Source organism: Pseudorasbora parva, chromosome 13 (genome assembly GCF_024679245.1).
Source record: "Pseudorasbora parva isolate DD20220531a chromosome 13, ASM2467924v1, whole genome shotgun sequence".
Taxonomy (NCBI): domain Eukaryota; kingdom Metazoa; phylum Chordata; class Actinopteri; order Cypriniformes; family Gobionidae; genus Pseudorasbora; species Pseudorasbora parva.
The window spans coordinates 6,635,821-6,650,978 of NC_090184.1; the positions used below are offsets into that span (position 1 = coordinate 6,635,821).

The 15,158-nt window shown below is 37.3% G+C and overlaps 1 protein-coding gene across 2 annotated transcripts in view; it reads right to left on the reverse strand.

The window, feature by feature from the left end:
• kansl3 (KAT8 regulatory NSL complex subunit 3) overlaps positions 1-15,158 on the reverse strand; it is a 49,062-nt gene that overhangs the window by 28,798 nt on the left and 5,106 nt on the right. Inside the window, exons 3-15 of one of the 2 annotated variants that reach the window (XM_067413047.1) lie at positions 14,276-14,446; positions 13,986-14,076; positions 11,200-11,385; positions 10,958-11,089; positions 10,657-10,773; positions 9,851-9,949; positions 8,170-8,241; positions 8,010-8,084; positions 7,724-7,881; positions 7,572-7,635; positions 7,141-7,329; positions 1,616-1,772; positions 1,063-1,140 (exon numbers count right to left, since the gene is read on the reverse strand). In XM_067413047.1, coding sequence (XP_067269148.1) covers positions 1,063-1,140; positions 1,616-1,772; positions 7,141-7,329; positions 7,572-7,635; positions 7,724-7,881; positions 8,010-8,084; positions 8,170-8,241; positions 9,851-9,949; positions 10,657-10,773; positions 10,958-11,089; positions 11,200-11,385; positions 13,986-14,076; positions 14,276-14,446 — 1,589 coding nt within the window. The remainder of the gene's footprint in view (positions 1-1,062; positions 1,141-1,615; positions 1,773-7,140; positions 7,330-7,571; positions 7,636-7,723; positions 7,882-8,009; positions 8,085-8,169; positions 8,242-9,850; positions 9,950-10,656; positions 10,774-10,957; positions 11,090-11,199; positions 11,386-13,985; positions 14,077-14,275; positions 14,447-15,158) is intronic. The other variant, XM_067413048.1, reaches the window with a different exon arrangement.

The following is a 15,158-nucleotide window of genomic DNA, read 5'->3' on the forward strand; positions in this document are numbered from 1 at the left end:
TTGTGTCTTAAGACATCAATGTGTCACCACGAGCCATAGGGTTTGATATGGATTCACATGTCTGTGTCTCTCATAGAATTACACCCCATTGACCGGCATTATACGAGCAACGGTTGAGTTAAAAATCTTTATTTGTGTTCTCCTGAAGAAACAAACACGTCTACATCTTGGATGCACTGGGGTAGGCAGATAAACATCACATTTTCATTTTTGGCTGAATTATTTATCCCTTTACAATGTTAATTGAAAAAATGTATTAAAATTACAACATTACTGTAAAAAATATAACCCAAGCAGCATCTGTGTGGTATTACTTTTTTTGAAAGAAAAAGTTTAATAGTGACAGACAACAGAGAACTTACAAATCACTTAGCTTGATATACTTAGCATATAGCTTGAATGATCGAGATCTGTATCGGTATCGACCAATCATGATACGGGGATCAGTATCGGCTGCAAAAATCCTAATCGAAGCATCTGTCTTGGTATATCCTAAAGTCTTTGATTATTAGACAGATCTGTTGAGGACATTAAACTAATGCCTATCTCTTGTGCATCTGTTGTTTATGCTGTCAAGTTTCACTACCGACTTTAATCAGTACAAAAAAAATTGACGGATGCCAATCTTTTAAAAATAAAAAATAGGCCTAGGCAATGCATCGATCAAATAATACCTTAAATGTATTTACATGTCAAAAGCTAAACAAGGCATCTACTGTTAGGGGAAAAAAACAATTAAAAAATGTTTTAACTATTATGCAGGAAAACACCTATTTTTACACACACAGACACACACACACACAGAGACACACACAGACACACACACACACACACCCACCCACACACACACACACACAAATTTTAGACTGTGTCAGGAAGAACATACATTTGCAAGCAGTCGTTATTTGAAGCATTAATTATTGTTATTGCCTTTTGCAAACACAAGCTGGTGAAACATTAAAAGGGACGTATGTGATAGACATGACAGACAACTTTTAAGAAAGACATGAAAGGGGCAGACAGACAAAAGACAGAAGGAAAAAGAGAGGGAGAAATACTCACCAAAGAGACACGAAGGGCTGCCAGGAGGAATGCTTTTCCTCACCAGCATATTATGTTTCATAAAAGCAGCGAACTGAGCTGTAGCGAACGGAAGACAAAGATGGAGAGGGTGAAGAAGGAAAGCACAGGGGAATAGAAAAGACAGGAATCACACACAACATTACTGCTTGATGGGATCTGGGATTTTCCTTAATATAAGAATGATGTGACTATGCATCCCAGATGGTTAACATCAGCTCTCTGATCAAGGGTTAACTGTGTAGCCCTTATCATTTAACATGCACAGGCTTCAGCAGAACAGCTCAGGGTTAAGAGAGGCCCATCAGGCTTGAACATGATTTAGTGTTTGAGTTAGGTGGATACACACATGACGTACTCTTCAAAAGCAGAATGGAACAGAACACAGGGGTCGTATGTTATGTCATGTGTATCCCGCAAGGCAAAAATAACAATTAATAACAGCACAGACAAAATGTGAAAATACATCCTGCACGTAAGCTATCTTAGTGTTCTGGGTCTGAATCTGTGAATTTGCACCTGGAATAATACACACCTTGTGCTTGCTTGTGTGTGAGCACAGTTCCTGATCGCTGCATATGGGTCTTGAGTAGCTGGGTGGCAGTAATGAGACTGGATTTCTGAGCTGGAGAAAGCCCGACGGTCTTGGGTTTGGGACTGGCTGTCGGACTACTGCAGACACTGGACATATCCTAGAGGAGTGGAAACCAAACTGCTTTAGAGTAACTATATTACCTACATGTTCTGATAGGTTTTAGGCATATTACTATGCATTTACGAGTCTACGTAATAACTAGGGATGCACCGCATTTTCGGCAACCGAAAGACTTTTATCGCCAAAACAATACGGCCGAAATGTTGTGATGACGCAAACATAAACCGTGACCTGCACGTGCTTTTCTAAAGCAACATGTCTGCAGACTGCTGTGTGGAGGTTTTGTTTTGTTTTGTTTTTCTGCGGTGTGGACGTATGTGGTTCATCTCACATCTGATGACGCATCTATAATATGGGTTGTAACTTGAAAATGATGCTTTGTTTAACTGTCGATGGATACACGTACTGGCTCCTCAGTGATACATTACAACAACATCGATAATAAAAGAAAAACGTGGCAAAACGGTCTCTGTTTGTAAACTTTGTTCAGTGCATGCGAGTGCTGCTGTACGTTCGAATATGACCAGTCGTTTTCGCCGTCATCACCCACGAGTAGACCTGTACATTATTATTTAATGTACACATGAGTGAGGTCAAGTTAAACTTTTTAGTCTGAATTTTATTTTATACTGTGCATTGTTGCAATGTGCTAAATAAATATTTGCATAATTTGTAATTTATTTATTATTTGAAACTTTAATATTAATTTATGCAATTACAATGATAATTGTAGTCTTGATTTTTAGTAAAGTTACACAGTCATAGGCATAAATGCAATGGTTACTATTGGTTTCGTTTTTCTGCCTTGGTTTCCTCTTTTCCGGCTTCGGCAAATAATTTTGATTTCGGTGCATTCCTAGTAATAACTCTTTTAAACTAACACTCACATTACACACATCTGCTACTACAGAGTGCTGCAGTGATGACAATTTAGTATTAGGGATGTGACGGTGAGGTCATTTTCCCACTGGTTAAATCAAAGTGACAACACCGGTAATATAGGAGTTTTTCCCTCTTTTCTACCTCGCTTTTAAATCGCTTATGAATGCCAGTGCGCATTTTACTTTCAGCAATTCAGGTGGGTTCATTATTATTCCTAATGAAAAGCATAAAAAAACAGTACAATGACAAACTCAGCTTTATTAATAAACGAATAAGCATGGCAGCCTTATTCGTGTGGTGTGTTTGAAGGTGCGTGCGTGTGTTGTGTGTGTGTGTGTGTGTGTGTGTAAATTAGTAATGTTACCTTCCGTCATAGTCTTGTCAGTCATTGGCTGGCGCTCATCTATTTCTGTACCCGTAGGGGTGTGCGATATTGACAAAAATAATATCTCGATATTTTCTGGGATGTTCTTAATAATGATAATTAGATGATATTTTGCAGAGTGTTATTGTAATGCTACCTTGGAGCTGGTGATCAGCTGACTCCTTAAGGTTTTGATATTCTTCATATTCTGTGTAATGGTCAGTTCACAGCAGTGACAGATATCATCTTTTCCAAAAAGTTTAAATGTATTTTTATTAGCATTTATATATATATATATAAATAAAAGGGTAATTTTTTTAACCTAATTATATGGATGCTTCATCTTTTGTGTTAATTTCATGAATTGAATCAAATTCAGTTGTAATAATAAGACACAATAGGGCTCTTACCAATCAAATTAAATTACTATCAACAAAATTCATCTTCGCAATGGAGAAGAAAAAGAAGTTGCATTTGAAGTGGCATTTACACAGACTGTTTAATGAGCTTAGAGGTGACAAATAACCTGTAGTAATGCATAAATAAATTTTGATGTTTTAAACACATAACCTTGAATATTGATATTTGAAATCATTAAAAACGTGAAAAGATTCTGTAAATGTGAAACTAAAACCACCACTAGGAGGCAGCAAGTCACTGTTAATGATGAGTCATTTATATTCAACCGATTCATTCAAAAGACTGATTCGATCAGAAATGAATCATTTGACTATAGCTGTGTCCCAAAGTGAAGGGTGCACACTTCGAAGGCCATGCACTTCGAAGGCCAGGCCACGCCTTCAAAGTGCACGAATTGCATGAAGCTGCATGAAGGGCGAACCGAGGAATAAGGTTGCCAGGTCTGAAAAACAAAACCCCTCCAATTGTTATTCAAAAGTATCGGAATCACGGCCAGAATATCCCAAAATGCGGGGCGTGGGCAGTAGAAATATTGCGTAAGTAAAGACAACTTAACCTGTGGATTATAGGCTACAAACACCCCAAAGCAACAGTAGCCTAAATGCAGCCCAATCCAGACTTGGCAACAATGAACCAAAGCGTTGTTAATAGCCTAGGCTGTGACAACTGACAGCGGACGTTCGTGAGAAGATTTTACAAAGAGAAATGGAGCATATATAATAATAATAATACTTATTATATATATTATTGGGTTTTGACATGCTTCAAAGCCTGCGACGATGGGAGACCGGACCATAGCATGTAAATCTAGCCGCTTAAATATTGTCAAATTGCAATTATTATAAGTAACAGTTTATTTCTTATGTTAAATGTAACTGTTACAATATATTTTAAACATTTAGCCTATATACGTCCAAGTTTTTTTTAAGTTGGCCTACTTATTTTTATTCAACTCATCATCTCAGATACATTTTCAACTTTTTATGACATGCCAGCCGTCGACCGATTCAGCCTCGCAAAGCTGCGGACAGTGGAAATATGCCCTGATCATCCCAGAAGATGATGTCCCGCTCAGGCCTTACCGGAGTCTCTATTGTGCATTATTCCCCATCCCGGTCCAGCTCCAGCTTCTCCCGCTCAGCGCAATAAAAGTAGAAAAATGTTTTCTTCTGGTTTGGCTGATAATTAAAATTTCTGTTGTTTCTGATGTTAAACTTAAATTATATTATTGGTCTATAAATAGGCTATAGTTTAAAAAGGGTAAGCTAATGTATAGACCCATTTATTTTCATTTACACATTTTAAATTACATGACAAGAAAATATATGTATAAACATATATAAATGTGTATGTAGCTACAAATAACGTGCATTACAAAAATAAACAATGTAGGCTACAGAACAACAACTTCTCTTTAATTTAGCCTACGTTTGAAGTTAACGAAAATGAACAATAGACAGTAGTTTCTTAGTTTAATTTACAAATAACTTGCATAAAAAAAAATAAACTAATAAGCCTAGCCATTTAAATTGTTCTGTGTCGGCCACGCATTCAGCCTTAGGAGGATCGATCTTTCGGTGACCGTCGTTGAACATTTATTCATTCATTCATATGAAAAACGTTATTTTAGCATCTAAGTCAGCAGTTTTCGTTTATTTACATTTTGTCTTATAATTCTGAGTGACAGATGTCACATTTGATTTAGCCTATTTTTCTGTGGTTTTTGTTTTAGCTACGGTGTTGACAGGAGCCTAGGCTATAAGAAAAATAAATGATTGCACGGACAATTCCTATCCCCAGTGTCTCTCTTTCTGTAAGAGAAATTTAAAACATAGATTCTGGAAACAAAATCTAAATTTAGCTGGATCAGTCGGGTCGGGAATAAAATAATTTATAGCGGGTGATCACGGAGTGAATTTTACGCGCGAGCGGAATGGTGCGGTGCGCAATAGCGGGAGCGGGACGAAAATATAGCCCCGCGCAGATTTAATTTTGAAGTCTATTTAAAGACAGCGTATGAAAAAAGAAGAAGAAAGAAACAGCGAAAAGGGTGATAATGGACTGATTCATCTTGAGATAATGGTTGCGAAATAAATAGCATTTAAAGGTTGGGAAATTAAAGTTCATCTTGGTTGCTCAGGGCAGGGAACTGGGAACTGTGCGAATGCACTAAACGTTTTATTTACTTCAAGCGCTTGCGCTGTTGTGTTCAATAGTAGGCTACACTTGAGTTACCGACCGCTATAATGTCTTTAACTGGGAAATCTGATCGAGTGCCGCGGGAATGCGGACCAGTCAAATCCTGTAGTCACCAGTGTGCTATTAATTCTGGGATAGGGAAGGCTGCAAAGTTGTGGGAAGGTTCCATCTGCTGTACACCAGTGTGCTATGAATTCTGGGATAGGGAAGGCTGCGAAGTTATGGGAAGGTTCCATCTGCTGTACCCTTCCTTTGCCTGAGAACCGAAGGGCGCATTTTGAAGTCGCTCATGAATTGCGTCAGCCTTCGTCGCACCGCTGTGACGCAATCGCACTTCAAATGTGGCCTTCAGAGGGTGCAGCCTTCAGATTGAGACAGCCTACGTAGTGCCACTGTGACGTAATCGCACTTCAAATGCGGCCTTCGAAGTGCGCGCACTTCACTTTGGGACACAGCTTATATTAATCTGTCTTGTTCACTGAATCACTGATTCAAATGATTTGTTCAAAAAGCTGATTTATTCGTAAAGAAAACACTGCGTGTTGCTCAGTGACGCGATTGCAGTGCTGTGACTTTTGTTTTGAACTATTCTCGTTGGCGAAATAATGGGAAATATGGTGTCTAAAATGTAAGTCACTTATTAAATTCTTGTTTAGTGAACTTGTATAAAATCAATATCACATTTATCATGCTGATATCTGGATGCTTCCAGTAAAATGTATTAAAAAGCGTGCACCCATACTATTCTAATCTTCAAGACTACATCACGTAGTGTACGCGCGCACACACACTCTGGGTGTGTGTGTGAGGGATATACTCGATAATGTCAGATCGCACATTGTTAAAACGACAATTACGATATTATCACAGACGATATAAATCTCACACCTCTATGTAGACGTTTTGATTTCAGCAAATCAGCTCGAGCGAACGCTGACAACTTTAAATGGATTTAAATTAATATTCATGATACATTTTTATTAGTAGTAGAATTCATGGTATTATTATCTTATCACTATTACGTTCAGTTTAGTTTTTATGCGATTGGCCGTTTTTTTAATGACCAACAACAATGTCTTAAAGTACTGCAATAACTTTCAAATGATTGTAGAGCGGTGTATCTCCCTCCCCCTGACTCGAGGTTGCCAGATTGGCTGCAGGATCAGCAGGAGCGTTTGTGGCTGCAGCTGTGGCAACTTATTGTGTGATGGGTTTTTTTCAGCACAGTTGCACTATTTAAATATTACCTGCACTATAAATACAATAAGTTGAGCCTTGGATAAAACAACTCTATATCCCGAATCATATCGTTTAAACCAACTATACATTTCGTCACCTTTTTATATCACGATTAATAATGTATCATTACACCCCAAGTTAAACTCAGACCTTATTCAGGAATTTACCCAAAAAGCCCATTCCAAAAAAAATAACAGGGTGGGAAATGAAAACTAATTTCCAGGTTTTGGCCAACAAAAACATCATCCCTGCAGCACATATCCGACATGTTTAAGCGTTTTTGTCTCCAAAATATTCTTACCTCTGAACCAGATGGGGAGATGGGTACCCTCACAGCAGGTGAAGACGGTCGTGAACGCTCAAGGTCAAAAGGCAGTTCACGACGGGGTTTCTTCTTCTTCTCTGCATCCAAATCTCGTGTTTCACCAGATCCATGACCATGACTCTCAGTACGGGTCAAAACTCCTGTCAGAAAATCAACTATCTCGTCCTGAAAACAAAGGGAAAAACGATTAAAACTAAAGGGGTCCCACAAGGCAGAGCTTTTTATCAGCTCTAACATTTATAAGAGCTGACGTTTAAGGTCAGCTTTCCCTAAAAATAGAACAGAAATAGTGCTTTAGTCTCTATCTGAATGTCTTAAGAAATCTCTCTTAGGGAAGTGATTTTAAATCATGCTTCATTGGCTTTTAGATGAATACGGTGTGGTGAACACAAGTGAAAAGTACTGACTTGAATGCAGCGATCCACCATGGTCTGGGTCAGGCCTTCTGTCTTCATCTTAGTTGAGTTGATTCTGTAAACAAAGCCAAATGTTTTCAACTAGTCTATACAGAGTGATCGCCCAGAAACACATGTGAATGTTTGAAGACACAAACGCATACCTCAAGTTGTCATCTGCCCCTCCGACAACTACCATGCTGTTATCAGCTCGGATCTTTTCCCTGAACTCCTCCATGTTCTCAGTACTGCACTGTAGTGCGTTCTGACCAACCACAAACAGCACAGGAGTCTTCATGTCCAACAGCGGATCATCAACATCCTGACACACAGAATACAAACATTACATTTCAGCCAGCCATTTTAAAAGTATCTGCTAAATGATTTAATGCAGCTCATCAAGAGCAACGCACACCGAATGAGAAACTATGGACTATTTTATCTTCTTACCCCTCGTGGCCCACTGACAGTTTGGAGAGGAAAACCCAAACACACAACAGCAGTCATGTACTCCATAAGGGAAACCTGGACGCGAAAATAGATATCTATCATCAGTTTACAGAGACCATCGACAAGAAATGAGAAAACTAATGTTGAAAGAGAGACTTACATGACAAGAGATCAATGACCCCACATTCCAGCCCACCAAGATGATCGGTTTATGGGGGAAGTGACTATGAACCTAGAGCAAATACATACAATTTACCTTCAAATATATACAATATACATAATATACCAATATACATTGTAAAAAAATGCTATTTATTTTTTGCCATCATCCCCAAATATTATTTCCATGGCAAGAACATTAACATTTTAAATGCAAATGGGAATTGATCAACTTGCACACTACACAAGATATTTTAATTGAATTTTTCCTAATTCTTTGAATTTGAAATAAAAAAGTCCTTCATAAAAACATTTAAAAAAATGTTATTAAAAGCTGAACATTATTAAAATATAACTAATTTTATTACAAATGATACAAAAAATAAATACACAATAAACAGTATTATATGAAATATGTCTAGTGTTCTGCTGTGTAAACACATTTTTCATACTTCACAAACTGTGGTACGTGTCCAGTTTATTTTCTGTTTTACCTAACACTGTATCACAAATACATGCTCTCCATAGATATTTATTTTTACAAACAATAAAGTAATATAAGAATACACCTAACATAATACATATTTGTGACATCTAAATGGACAAAAACAGCATTAAAATGATCAGAAATGTGATCAACTAGGTCCTTTCATCATGGATAATTAAGTGAATTATGTTTTGTTTTTTTAAGGGAAGTGTGTGTGTGTGTGTGGGGGGGGGGCATTTAAATCTTACCTTAATGTCTGTTCACTCAATGTATTTGTTTTTCACAATGCGTATTATACTTGCATTGTTAGGAAGATGTTTACAGAAATGTGTACAGCTTTTGTACAAAGCTGGTGTTATGGGGTCATTTTGTTGTGCAATAGCTTACACAGCGCAAAGAAGCTTGATTTCAAATGTTGAATTTAATTTATTTGAACTAAAATATATAGAGATATAATATATTTATAAAATAAGAAAAAATATTACATACAATAGCTTATAAATACAAAATAACAAAGATAGAAATTAAATAAACAGTCCTTTTTAAAGTTTTTCAAATAGGTCTAACAAAAGTATACAGCTATAGAAATACTACAAAAATTTAATAAAGTAATCAAATGTATAATAACACCGCATTCTTCTTTGTATAAATTAACTACAGATTAATCCTTATAAATAAAGTTACAAAAGTTCAATTCAAAAGTGATTGATTTTTCTGTCTTGTTTAACATTAAGAATATAGCAGCAGCAGGTATTAGGCTGCTGTCCCTTTAAGACCTAGTGTACGGATCCAGTAGACTGAAACGCATGCCTTTTCTTTCTCAACTGTTTAAATTCACTTAAAGCGTAACACTGTTTCTGTGAATACTTACCAAGACAAGCATTTTGACAATTAGTATTTGATGTTTTAAGCAGCAGAAAATAACTCAGTTCAGTAATCGCAAACAGTTTGAGATGCGGCTTTATGTGTGTGTACTTTGGGTGAGCGCACAAAAAAGAGAATGATTTATGCGCAATAGCCATACCAAAATTTAGGCCCTGACAGCTAAGGACAAAAGGAAAACCTGTTCTCATTTTGCATTCAATAAAACAATTTAATAATAAACCATTTTACAGAACAACTAATATTTACGGCTGTCTATTTTTTGTAAAGTGAAAGTGGCCTTGTCTAACCAGTGTTGTGTGTTATTTTTTACCTCAATGACCTTTCCTCTGACTGTACCGATCATGTGCTCTAAACACTGCGTGATTCCGATGTTGGCTCCACTGCCCACATGAACGTTAATGGGAATGACCTAAATCACAAAACAAACATTACCTTTAAACACAAACATTTATTTAAAAGGATAGTTCACCCAAAAAAGAAAATGGTCCCATAATGCTCACCCTCAAGCCATCCTAGGTGTATATGACATTCTTGAAGTTATATTATATTTATACAAGTTATATTAAAGGACAACACAGGTGAAAAATGAACCTAGGGGTAATTAACAGATGGTTGCCGAGTAGATCGTTCTCTGGGATGCGTTTTCATGAAAATCGAATGTAAAGAATTTTATCTCTATAAACAGATTAGCTTATAACACTAGTTTATGGGGCATAGAATAAGTCAAATTAAATCACTAGTTAATACCAAAAACAAGGCTTTTTTAACCCCCTGGAGCCTTTGAAATTGTGGGCTGCCGTGGGCTGCCATTATAATGCTTGGATTAGCCAGGACATATTTTAATATAACTCTGACTGTATTCGTCTGAAAGAAAAATGTCATATACACCTAGGATGGCTTGAGGGTGAGTAAATCATGGGATCATTTTCATTTTTGGGTGAACTATCCCTTACAGTTTTATCTGAATCAAAAACCAAAGAGACTATGAATGCAAGAATTATACATTTTATGCAATCATTTATTCAAAAAACTATTACTCTCAATGTAACCAAGCCACCATCAGAAATTATTCTGGAGAACACCAAATCAAAGTGTTTTGCTTATGATTTTGCATACCTTCCCAAGACAGGAGAGCTGAGATTGCCAGAATCTCATTCGACGAGAGGTAGAGAGGGCAGGGTTGGTCGGCCCTGATGGAGCTATCAGGATCAGTGGAGATCCAGGAAGTTTACTCTGAAAACATAAACATGAACACTCATTAGATTAGATTCAGACAGCAAGCAAGATATCCATCAGGAGTACAGCAGACATCTTCTGTTGAAGACCTTTTTATTATAGAAATATTACTACAAACAAATCTCTCTCATTCTAAATAGGAATAAATAAACCCAACAAAAAAAGCCTGGTTGGTACATACTGGTTTGTTGTGTGAGAGTACACCCACAGCAGGGTCCCATGGGCGCTTAAGAAGCAGAGAAAGAGCCTCGGCCCCTGCCGCTCCTGTTTTTACAGAGGATGACAGCAACATCCTATCAATCAGGGATGGTACCTAAAAGGGAAAAATGTGGAGATGTCATAAGAGAATAAAAACTGTTTTTTGTAACCTCCTGCTATTGACTTTACACACAGTGGAAATATGATAATAATAAGACGACCCACCTTGCTTTTGAGTGTTTGCAGTACATCAAGGTAGGCCGCCAGCATAGCAAGACTCAAAGACTCCACAAGTGTGCTATGGAGCCACTGTGTCAGCTTTAGGTCCCAGCTGACACTAGCCAGAGCGTGGCGTACTTTATGAGCACATTTATCCACAGCTATCCTGCGTGAGACAGGTTCATTACAGGCCTGTGGAGAGCAGAGACATAAAGTCTGAGAGTCATGACGTGACGTGCCAACTTTCACAGAAGAATTTCGTTCTTATAGACTGTCACTAGACTGCACTAAACTAGTATCAATAATAAAGTATTGTCAGACTGATGTGTTGTGTTGATTGGTTAGTGGACAGCAAGGAGAAAATCTAGCAATATAGTTGTAATAAAAACAGATCAACTTTAAAAGGCAAACTCATCAGCAGTATAAAAGGTGACAAAGAAGTGACCCCTCTGGGGGGATGTACAAAACCTTTAAAATTTCAGCTTTAAAGGGTTACTTCACCGCTTTTTCATACTAAACTGTTATTCCCTTAACTAAAAGGAGTTGATACATCCCTCTCTCGTCTCAGTGCGTGGTCTTAATCTCTCTGACGCGCAGTGACGATCTGATAGCATTTAGTTTAGCCCACTAAGCCCAGTTCATTCACTATGGTACCAAACAGAGATCAAGTTAGAAGTACCAAACACCTCCATCTTTTCCCTATTTAAATACAGTTACACGAATAGTTGAACGATCAAGTATGGTGACAAAATAAAACGTTGTACTTCTCTAATCGGATTAAAAAGGAGAACTATAATGTATGGCAGATTAGCACTTCTGAGAGTACTTCGGCTCGGCGCAGTAAAAAGTCCCGGCCGAAACATCTTTCCTCACATCTCCCTATTGACAAAAATGAGAGCGTGAGGGGGAGATGTAACTTGATCTCTGTTTGGTTCCATAGTGAATGAACTGGGCTTAGTGGGCTAAGCTAAATGCTATCAGATCGTCACCGCGCGTCAGAGAGATTAAGTGCACGCACTGAGACGAGAGAGGGATGTATCAACTCGTCTTAGTTAAGGAAATAACAGTTTAATATGAAAAGGCAGTGAAGTATCCCTTTAAAACATGGATTTAGAGTCAATTTCCACATTAGGATATAGAGGCGCTCTAGATTATCTCTATATTTTTATTTTACAGTAAAATTATAATACTCATTTTTATGGTTAACCTAATTTCTTTGCTTTCAAACTTTTAAATAGAGCTTTTATTTTGGTGGAAAACCACAGATAGTCTGATTCTCATTACAAATTTGGGAAGCTGACTTGTGCTTGTTGCATTTTCAAATGCATATCAAGTGACCCCAAATCACAGCACATACAGAGATGGAGCACGTGCAGCTGAGCCACTCAAAAACATTGGAAACACCAGAATATGAGCTGCCAGTTTCAACAAAGCTTACTACACAAAAGCACACATGACCAATTTTGGGATTAAAATGATCTGTGTTATTGTATAATTATAATTATCTGTATTATTCTGTATTATTAGGTTGCCTTTGGTAGTGTTAGGTTGCAACTAATGTTGTTCCAAACCTTTATGATTTTCTTTAAATTTGTCAATGTACCGGTCCGGTAGTATAGAAGATATTTTAAGTAGGGATGAACATTTTCCCAAAATTTTGTTTTTGAATATTTGGCCTGGAATATAGGCCTAAAGAACAAAAGCATTATAAGCTCAAGCAGCACAAATGGAAATATATGCTAATAAAGCAGACTGCGTCAGTTACAGTGCAGAACGTACATGTACACGAGTCGGTATATGGTTATCGTGTTTATATTGATTCAATCATCATTTTCATGTTGAGAAAAACATTAATATCATGGGACGATAGCTATTATTCTCAGGTGAGAAAACACGCCCCGCTGACAGATGTTGCAGAGACACTAAGATAACAGGGTAAAGAGAAGTTTCTAACAGGACTTTGTGTTTTCTGTTTTTAAACCCTGATGAAACTTAAAGGAAGCATATGTCTCGAAATCATGTTACTATCATAAGTTATCTCGCTTTCACTCGGGGTACAGCGGCACTTACCTACAGAAGTAAAAGCAGGTATTATATATTCGCCTGGTGTTTGAATTTCATGTGATTTCTCATTGTGGTTGTGATATTATAACTCAGTTTCATTAAATCCTTTAATCAAAAGTAACTCCATTTTGTAAGATCATTTTCAATTTGAATCTAAGTAATCCTAAACATCATGGGGCAGACATTATGTGATCAAATACAATCAACTTGTTAACCCGCTCCATAGCGCCACCCAGTGGATTTAGTTATAACTGCGAGTTTTAGAGGGATTTATCATGGATTCACTGCATTTACGGCCAGCAAAGCACCGTAGTAAAATTAAAATAGTATTTTTATTTTTTGAATATTAATTGCAGATTGAATGTGACTATTCGTCAAATAATTGTAATAACACACCCGCTTGAGACATTTTTTTTTGTTGGTCCAAACTATCAAAGTCAAGGGTAACCAAAATTGTGAGGTTTTCATATATATATATATATATATATATATATATATATATATATATATATATATATATATATATTTTTTTTATATCTAGTGAGTAAATGATGGCAGATTTTTAATTTTTGGGTAAACCATCACTTTAAGAATAAGTAAAGCAGTTTGCGGTCTAAGACTACTATCAGTGATAATACTACTTTGAGCATTTTTAAGAAACAGCATCTCATGGATGTGACTGATTATTAAACAGAGGTTGCAAGATAAAGCCAGTCTTGAGAACTCACACCCTCGTTGGCCAGTCTGCCGAGTCTTTCAGCCTGTAGTGCTTTCAATACTTTATTGAAGAGCTTGTTCTGAGCCAACGACCAGCCAGCCCTAAAACAGAACAAATATCAGCAACATCTCAAACAAGATGACCATGCAAACACATAAATCTCATGCAACAGTCAGACCATATAAACAATATTCCCAATAAAACCGAAAGAGTTGGAGATCCTTGTTGCTTAAAGATGCTACAAAAATATGAATACCCTCATTGTCAAGCATCTGTGGTTAACTGATGGTAGTTTCTTACTTGTTGATGTGTTCTTCCCAATCATCGGGAGGAGGTGGTCCATCAGCGACGGTTCGGGCAAACAGAACGTGCCGTTCACACTCGTTCATCACACTGCGGGCTTTCTGATTGTCATAGAGAGGCATTGGAGTGGGTGTCACCGTCTCTACGTCAATGGAAATGTCCGAATCACTGTAGTGGATAACATCACAACCCATTATATATTATGACATTAATAAACAGTTAATGATAATTAGGTAACTAACTTTCAGATGTCTAGAGCCAAATGATTTCTGTACAACCTCTGTTGTGCAGTGCCTCACTTTTTTATTATATTTTAAAATATTAATTAAATTGTTGGTAACATTTTATTTTAGTGTGTCCTTGTTACATGTACATACCATAGTAATGTTATGCATAATTACAAGCAACTAACCCTTAACCCAACCAAACCAAACCTAATCCTACCCTAACCCTATAGTAAGTACTCAGTAAATATATAAGTACACTGTAACAATGATACATTAAAATAAAATGCAACCAAACTGATTTATGCCTTTATGATTACCAGTTTCTGGATAATAAATCCATTAAATTAGTGAGAAGAGAGCGCTCAGTGCACATCATAAGACACGGCACACAGGACGGACATCAGCCGAGTGATGACAGAAAGAGAGAGATGGCCGATAAAAAACAAAAGTGGAAAACGTCTAAGGGTGCTTTCACACCTGCCTCATTTAGTTCGGTTGAATCGTACTAGAGTTCGTTTCTCTCTTTGGTGCGGTTCGTTTGGTCAGGTCTGAAAGCAGCAATCGCACTCGGGTGCGCACCAAAAGCGGACCAAACAAGCGTACCGAGACCTCCTTGAAGAGGTGATCTCAGTACGCTTTCAAACGAACTCTGG